Consider the following 9,089-nt stretch of genomic DNA (forward strand, 5'->3'; position numbering starts at 1 on the left):
TTCCCTCAGGCCGAGGCGGGAAGGGGCCGCGGGAGGGGCCGCCATGGGGAACCAGCTGGCCGGCATCGCCCCCTCGCAGATCCTGTCGGTGGACAGCTACTTCTCCGACGTCCACGACTTCGAGTACGACAAGAGCCTGGGGAGCACCCGGTTCTTCAAGGTGGCCCGAGCCAAGCATCGCGAGGGGCTGGTGGTCGTGAAGGTGTTCGCCATCCAGGATCCCACCTTACCCCTGACGAGCTACAAGCAGGAGCTGGAGGAGCTGAAGATAAGGTTACACTCGGCGCAGAACTGCCTGCCCTTCCAGAAAGCCACCCTGTCCGAGAAGGCCGCCATGCTCTTCAGGCAGTACGTACGGGACAACCTTTACGACCGGATTAGCACCAGGCCCTTCCTGAACAACATCGAGAAGAGGTGGATCGCCTTCCAGATCCTCACTGCGGTGGACCAAGCGCACAAGTCGGGGGTCCGCCACGGGGACATTAAGACAGAGAACATCATGGTGACCAGCTGGAACTGGGTGCTCCTCACTGACTTTGCCAGTTTTAAACCGACCTATCTTCCTGAGGACAACCCCGCTGACTTCAACTATTTCTTTGACACGTCGCGGAGAAGAACGTGTTACATCGCTCCCGAGCGCTTTGTCGACGGCAGTATGTTTGCTACAGAGCTGGAAAACATGCGGGACCCTTCAACTCCTTTGGTGGACCTGGCAAATAGCAACCAGCGAACAAGAGGGGAGTTAAAACGTGCGATGGATATCTTCTCTGCAGGTACTTGGAACTGTCAGGAGAGATCAATGTGTCATATATGATTGTGTGTTGGGGCATAGAAAAGTTTATTGGGGTGGTGGGTGGATTCTTTTTTTTACAGTGAATTTAGAGAACAGCATGTGGAAAATCTTGCTTGTTTTAAGTATAAGACCCAAACCTTTCGCTCACAGAAAGTGCAGACGTAGTTCAGTAAGCTACACAAATTAAGTGCATCGCCGTGTTACCTGAGGAGGGAAATGACATAATGTTTTGTTGTGATTCAGCTCTGTCCTGTGAAAGAGATGCTTCTTCAAGGTCACAGACTATCATCTCATGGCTGAGGTTCTGGGTACTACATGTAGTGTATGCCTCATGGGACCTAAGAGGAGGAACTAGTCCATGGTTCACCGGAGGTCCAGCTGCCTGGGGACCGAGCCAGCTTTCAGGGAAATTTGGCAATATTTGGCTTCTGGAGCCCCTTCTCATTTCATTTTCCCCACAGGAAGTTGGATAATAAGTAATCTCCTGTTGTAGTCCCAGTAGCAAATGAGTCCAATTGTGGGAGCCTGTCTTGAGACTTGAGCTTGTCTTGAGCAGTTTGAAAGACATAAGTTTGGCCTTTTTTTTTTTCCTTTGGCATAAAAGTTCCTGAAAATCTGAATGTAAAATGTAAGTGAACGTTTTACAAGCTGCTCTTATGGCCAGACTTCTAGAACATTGCACTTATGAAGCAAGATGCTGACAGTTGGGAGCAAACTTCAGGAGTGGCACCTTTGAAGAGAACGTGTGTCACATACACAGCAGGGGGAACTGCGTTTGGCAATCAGGTTATTTCTCACAGTGCTTATGAGTTTGTGTGAGTGAACGTACGCTCTCCCCCAGCATCTCTGTGGAGATAGAGGTTACTTTACCTTCTGTAAAAGTATTGCTTAGTTTTGGCCTCCTGCCCAATCCATGCTGACTTGCTGGTGCTGCTCTTCCACGTGACAGTGGTGTGGATTCTTTTTCTAGTGGCGTGTTTTCCAGCTGGCAGGTGGCTGAAGCCACCGCTTCATGTTTCCTAATTGAAAACTCCTCAGCTTTTGGCGTGTTTGAAATAAAATACTTGGGAGATATTTCAGGGATCAAGTGTAAAAGCCAGTTTCTGGAGCTTGAGATGCTATCTCACTTAGGGTTTGTTCTTGTCTGCATATGGAGAGCAAAGTTAAAGCGCCTGTTTAAAACCCTCTGATATACTTCACTTATTTTGTTGTTGTTGTTCCCCAGGGTGTGTAATAGCAGAGCTCTTCACAGAAGGCGTACCTTTGTTTGATTTATCTCAGCTTTTGGCTTACAGAAATGGCCTCTTTTCCCCTGATCAAGTCCTAAACAAAATTGAAGACCGCAGTATCAGAGAACTGGTAAGGGTAGACTACAGCATTAGAAACATTCACGTAGTCTGTTTGTAGTTTGCTTCACCTACTTTGGTGACAAACTGCTTATTGTTTGGATTTGGGATTTGAGGTTTGTGTATTACAAATGTCTAAACCTTTAATCTTTCTTTCCCACTCCCTCCTACTTTTGCCTTTCTCAAGGTCACTCAGATGGTCCATCGCGAGCCAGATAAACGTTTAGCAGCAGAAGATTATTTGAAACAGCAACGTAACAATGCATTTCCTGAAATATTTTATACTTTCCTTCAGCCTTACATGGCCCAGTTTGCCAAGGAAACATTTGTGTCGGCAGATGAGCGTATATTGGTCATACGTAAAGATCTGGACAACATCATTCACAATCTCTGTGGGCATGATCGCACAGAGAAAGCCGAGGGAGAGACAAAAGAGAATGGGCTGGTTATTCTAGTGTCTGTGATAACTTCCTGTTTACAGACTCTCAAATACTGTGATTCAAAACTGGCCGCTTTGGAACTGATTCTTCATTTAGCACCGAGATTAAGTGTAGAGATTCTTCTGGATCGTATTACTCCTTATCTGTTACATTTCAGCAATGACTCTGTGCCCAGGGTGAGGGCAGAATCTGTGAGAACACTAACTAAAGTTCTTGCTCTCGTCAAAGAGGTGCCACGCAATGATATTAACATTTACCCAGAATACATTCTGCCAGGCATTGCACACTTGGCCCAGGACGAAGCCACCATTGTCAGACTCGCGTATGCTGGTAAGAGGAAATCCAGTCAAAACTCCAAGTCTTGGGCTTTTCTGTATTTCCCTGTTTTCTCCCCTGCTCAAAATCATCATGTATCTTGCCATTTCTGTTTCGGTAAATCTCCCCAGCAGTCTCAGAAATGACAGCAGGTAAAGACACCTGTATTCACTTGAGCTAACTGGTGCAGTTTTGTGTTGTTGCAGTTTACTGTGTGGGCATATTAGTTGATTGATCATTAGCCTGAGATTAGGTGGCATTTCTAGGGCTAGTATTAGGAGACTGAAATTAGTCCTTGTTACGTGTCATATGCTTACAATTTTTCCACTTGTTAAATGGCAAAAGTGCTGTGTGATTTGAGGTACCTGGTAGCTTCCCTGGAGTCAGGGCCAACAGAAGCGGATTGACCAGAGCATGTCATGTAATTTCAATCCCATTTGTCCCTTGTGACTTGTATTGTCATTGTCAGTGGTTATAACCTCTCATCAGAGGGATTGTCAGACTGATGTAAATTGGCGAAGTCGAAGAATTCTTAACCAAAACGCTTTCCTTTGCAGAAAACATAGCATTGTTGGCAGAAACTGCTCTGAGATTCCTAGAGTTAGTACAGCTGAAAAATCTGAATATGGAAAATGAACCAAATGGTGAAGAAATGGATGAAATGTCTCACCCTAGTGATAACTATGACACAGGTAACATCACTTCTACTTACCTTGCATGCTTAAAATAGCAAATTGTGGGCCAAAGCTCCTAGTTAGCGCTGATCTTCCTCACTGCTTAGCCTTCCTTTTCAGCGGGAAGAACACTTTGGCTCAACCAGTATCAAAGTGTGTATGTTACGGCTTCATGCAGAAACACACAACTCTGGGACATTGAGAGAGACAAAAAGGTCTATAAACAAGCACACTTTTCTCCTTTAGAATTTCTCAAAGTGTTTGCCTGTGATGCTGGCTGCCTGACTGCATGTCCAGCTCCACTCACAGTCCTGTAAACAAGTCAGCTGCAAAAACGTGGCTGTGTTCCAAATAGCGCTTCCACTGAAATGGCAGGCAAAGTTAGCTTGGAAAAACTTGTCAAATTCTAGCACAGTCATAGCACTTTTCTGTTCCTATGCCTGGCAATTCTTGTCTGTCTTTTTGTCTGAAGATACTGAACATGTGAACGCCATCAGGCAGTAACAGTGCTGGCTTTGCTATTGTAACTGTAGCACAGAGAATGAGTTAAAATCCTAAGGACGCCTTTTTTCTTTCCCTTGGGAAGGAGGGATGGTAAAAAGTGACCTGTGTGTCGGCTCCAGTGCCTTTTAGTGATGCATAGATTTCTGGAACAATGCCACACAAGTCTTCTAACCTGGGAAGAGTTTGTGGTTAAAAAATAATTTCTCTTTTGGGCTAAGTAGATCAGTCTGTGACTAATCATAATTGGTAAACATCCCACACATATGGTTGGGAAAAAGGTATGTTTCAGTTATCTATTAGCTAGTTGCAGGATGATGCTTTTGAAAAAAACCCCACAAAACCTTACCTAAATCAAACATTAGAAAAATCTCTTTCACATTCCTTCACATAAGGAACGGGCTGCTCAGAAGTGCTGAGGAGTGAGTGGAAGCCCCGTCTATGGGCTGTGTTTCTAAGAAATACTGTCCCTCAAAATAGTGTGGAAATGAAAGAAGTAATGAAGGGAAGAAAAAAGTTTGAATAATTCTATTCTTTTTACCCTTTTAGAAACCAGGCATGAGAAATTTCAACCCAGAAGGCAACTTTTTCATGTTACAAATAGATGGAGTCACGATAGAAAGCAAATTATCTGGTCCTCTGGCTGCAGGCAACTGGTAATCACCCCTGCAAAGCTGGGACAGCAATAGCTGAAATTTTTGTGCTGCTTGTTTGAGAACCTCCCTTGTACAGTTTTCAGTAGTAGCCTGTGCATTAACAATTTTGTTATTTCTGTTTAATGGAAGTATCTTTCTAGCTGCATCATGGCACAGAAGCCGTAGGCAAGGTCATCCTCGATTTTTTCATCAGTATCATTGGGGTAACTGCTTGTACTTAATGAATTGGGAAGTACTTAACAAAGCCAGTCCATCTCCCTAACTAAAAATATACTCGTGATTTCTTGTCAGTTCACAAATTTTGAAACCCTTAGTCAAATAAGAATATCAAACCAGAATTGCCTTGAAGCATTTTTTTTTACTGCTGTAACTTTCTGATGCTTTTTCACATACGTGTTTCACCTGTATGTGTGTGTGTGTATGTATATATAGTAAGTTGGGTCATCTTAGTTGAAGTCGTGACTAGTTTAGAATATATTGATATAGTAAGAATGCCTCCCATTTCTGTACTCTTCGGCTTTGCCACCACCTTGGGCTTAGCCTGAAGTCTTTGGTTAGCCAGTCGTTGGAATTGTTGAGGTTCTATTATGTCACCCATGTTCCTAAGTCAGGTGTTCTTTGGGCTGACGTGCAGGTGTGACTCCTGTAGCAGCAGGCAGGACACATGCACAGACTGCTTCTCACCAACCCAGGTGCTCATCCTGTTGTCTCTTGCAGAGCTGCAGGCCTTGCATGAAATGGTCCAGCAGAAAGTTGTGACTTTGCTGAGTGACCCAGAGAATATTGTGAAACAAACACTGATGGAAAATGGAATAACGCGTCTCTGTGTCTTTTTTGGACGTCAGAAAGCCAATGATGTTCTTCTGTCACATATGATCACTTTCTTAAATGATAAGAATGACTGGCATCTTCGAGGAGCTTTCTTTGACAGCATTGTTGGTAAGAATTTGATTTCAGCCAAGCAGTAGAGAGATAATAGTGTAAATAAATTAATTTTTTCATATTCTGGAAACTGTTAACAGTCATATAAATGTCCTGTCTTATAAAGATTTCTGTAATTTATAGGGAAAGACTTCGTTGAATTGTTTGGCGTAAATGTTTCTTTAGAGAGTGAAGATGAAATGGTGTAAATACAACTATATTTTTCTTTTAGTCCAAACATATAATGCAAATGAGACTGAGGCATTTAAGTCTAGGTCAGATTAACAGAAAAAATAAGCTTCCAATGTTTGGGGGTTTTTTTGAGTCTTTGCTAAAGCAACTAATCAAAAAGCTAAATTATGACAAGTAAGTACTAAGATTTCTGCAAGCTGACTAGCAGATGCATCATTTCATGTGTGTGCACGGTCCCATTAACTTCGGTAGACCTGTTCATGTGGTGAAAATGGCGCATTGGTGTGGGCTAAAGTTATAATTTTTTTTAGTGCCTTAAAATCTCACTGGAGGGAAAAATGACGACATATGCCAACAGCAACAATAAGCCTGAACTATTTCATGAAGAACTAATTTGTTTTTCTCTTGAGAATGGTCAGAAAACTTGAGCAGTTGTTTGTGGAAAGGAACGTTAACTTGATGGGTGTAACAGGAGAGGAAAGAACAGAAGTCCAACAAGGTCCATCTCCCTGACAGTTGCCAGAGATTAATTATTGTAGATGGGCTATCTAATCCAAACAAACAATTCCTGATGACAGTTTCCTGTGCCCAGTGGCTGGTTTTCATGTGGGAAAGGAAGAAGAATAGGAAAGATGTTTCTTTTACTGCAGTGCAGTTGCTAAATTGCATTTCTTTGAAACTAGAGTCAAGGTGGCTTTGTGATGGTAATTAATATGAGACCAGTTAATTAAACAGCAAATCTTGCAGCCATTTTAGGCTGGAAGAGTTTTGGAAGACTGTTCTAAAAATTCTCTTTTGACTGTTAGTGATTCTTTCTTTTGTGGCTAACTGGATATATGCTAATTAGTCCAGAATAAGTCTAGTCTTTTCAGGAGTGTGAATGATACTCTGATTACAATCAATGCTAAGTAAAAAACAAAAATCCTGCCAATGGAATGGTCACTTGTCTTCCCCGTGTTCAGATGCATGCACTGCATCCCCACCCCTTAGGAGCCCCGCTGGTCTTGCCTTGCTGTTCCAGAGTTCTGCTGGCCAGACGTGGGCCCTCACCACGGCCTGGCCTCTGGAAGGACGTCTGCAGGCACAGGGATCTGCTGTATTGAACGGCTTTCACAGCATTGGTCTAGCTTTGAACAAAAAGCGGCTTCCTGTTTTTCTGATGACTAATAATCTGGTTTGAGATGTACCTGTGGGATAGCAATTTTAAACTTTGGTAAGGAAAGCCAACAAAGCGCTACTTTGGAGTTTTATGTGTTCTTTTTATGTTTCAGGTGTTGCTGCTTACGTTGGCTGGCAAAGCTCTTCGATACTGAAACCTCTGCTTCAGCAAGGTCTCAGCGATGCTGAAGAATTTGTCATTTATAAAGCCCTTAATGCTCTTACTTGTATGTGCCAGTTGGGGCTCCTGCAAAAGCCCCATATTTATGAGTTTGCTTGTGATATTGGTAAGTTGGAATGCTGGAGAATACCTTGTTTTCCTAGTTAAGAAAAGAAATCTTGATACTACATAGAGCTTCACCGTCAGCTTATCTGTTCCATACACAAACCTATAGTACTGTTATACAATCTGCACAAAATTGTGTTAATGAGCTATTGCTGGTTGAACCGTGTTAGTGCTCAGAAGTTTAAAATAATAATTTTGATGGAATAAATTGGAAGCATCTTCTTTGATTTTCTATAGGATAGCAGCAGACAACACTTGGTCCAAAAACGTCCTGCTTTCAGGGTTTCCTTTGTTCTTCGTGTCAACCTCCTATAAAGAAAAACTCCTATTTAATTCTAGAAGTTGATCAGGCACATAACTTCCAAACTCTTACGCATCAGCCTCTGGGGAAGAGGGTAATCTAGTTCTTCAGATGATACATGAGCCTTTCTCATCCTATTTCTAGCATCATAAAAACCCATTTAACTCCGTAGAACCTTGAATACCAAATTGTTGTCTCCTTCCACATCAGACTTATCAGTTTAACTTAGGCATGCCCAAGATTTACCAGCTATTTATGGAAAAGAAAATACCAGCTGGTCTTTTGCGATGTAGCCTGCTTCTTCATAATGCTAAGCTTTTCAAATGCACTCAGAATTTGGGGCAGATGATACATGATGATACGTGACTAGATACAGTCCCTTGATTACAACTTCCTCAAACCCACATAATTGCGATGGATTTATGAATCTTACAGTCTTACAATATAAGGAGTGATTATACAAGAAAAAGAGAGGAAGGAATAAAGTGTTTATTTAAAAAGAACAAAATAAATCACTGGTGTTAATGATTTTCCATAATTGTCCAAAATTTGGATTAGTCTCCTTGGAAATATGGAGTTGACAATTAGGGGTTGAAATGAATAAACAGGAAAAACATGCTTTTTGGCAAGAGCAAGGAAGTGGAGCAGCACAGGCACAGTGAAGTTCATGAGATAGTTTTCTCAGTATGAATATTTCCACCTTGCTGCTCTGCAGGAGGGAAGACTTGGTATGGGAGTGATTCTAGGGCAAGGAAATGACATCATAAGCTGCCACATACAAGATGATCCCCTCTCTTTAATGTGAATCTTGTATTTTAACAGCCTGATTTTCTTTCAGCACCTTTCCTGTGTCATCCTAATCTCTGGATACGTTATGGTGCAGTTGGATTTATTACTGTGGTAGCACAGTATTTGAATATTGCTGATGTCTACTGTAAACTAATGCCATACCTCCATCCTTTTATCACACAACCAATAATTCAGGTAATACTTCAAATAATGTGAATATATCTTTAGAAGTCATAATTCTTAAGTCTGTCTTGGCCGCAGTCCTGACTGTGAATATTAGATACTTTTTTTCAATTAAGATCCGAGGCCACGCAGTTTTTTTGATCTCTGCTGGCAGGCAATGACAGAATGGTCATTGCCTTCCACGTTTGAAAGACTGTTGTCTCAAATTTGTTGCAAATTGCAGAGCATTTTACAAAGCCTAAAGTCATGTATGTCTTTGGTTCAAGCCCTTATATGCCTCATTTACAATCAAACTCTTGAAATACTGTGCTAGCTTGTAGGAGTCTAAACGGCACAAAACGTTTGGCTGTGAAACAAGTGTTTCTATGTTCTGTGCTTCAATCTGCAAGACTGAGTATTCCATCCCTACCCTGCTAACACATCTGGCCATGAGCCTGACCCTCTGAAAACCTGAGCAGTCTGTTGGGCAGTGACTCCCATGCTCGGGATTTGAGCAGTGCTTTGCCAGGGGCAAGGGCAGAGTGCTCAGCAGGA

At 42.3% G+C, this 9,089-nt stretch overlaps 1 protein-coding gene across 1 annotated transcript in view; it reads left to right on the forward strand.

Annotated features, from left to right (window-relative positions):
• The first annotated feature begins 43 nt into the window (after positions 1 to 43).
• PIK3R4 (phosphoinositide-3-kinase, regulatory subunit 4) overlaps positions 44 to 9,089 on the forward strand; it is a 21,753-nt gene continuing 12,707 nt past the window's right edge. Inside the window, exons 1-7 of the mRNA XM_009866231.1 lie at positions 44 to 773; positions 2,019 to 2,152; positions 2,327 to 2,909; positions 3,452 to 3,586; positions 5,443 to 5,664; positions 7,110 to 7,283; positions 8,422 to 8,567. Coding sequence (XP_009864533.1) covers positions 44 to 773; positions 2,019 to 2,152; positions 2,327 to 2,909; positions 3,452 to 3,586; positions 5,443 to 5,664; positions 7,110 to 7,283; positions 8,422 to 8,567 — 2,124 coding nt within the window. The remainder of the gene's footprint in view (positions 774 to 2,018; positions 2,153 to 2,326; positions 2,910 to 3,451; positions 3,587 to 5,442; positions 5,665 to 7,109; positions 7,284 to 8,421; positions 8,568 to 9,089) is intronic.

The sequence above is a fragment of the Apaloderma vittatum genome, unplaced genomic scaffold (genome assembly GCF_000703405.1).
Source record: "Apaloderma vittatum isolate BGI_N311 unplaced genomic scaffold, ASM70340v1 scaffold10873, whole genome shotgun sequence".
Taxonomy (NCBI): domain Eukaryota; kingdom Metazoa; phylum Chordata; class Aves; order Trogoniformes; family Trogonidae; genus Apaloderma; species Apaloderma vittatum.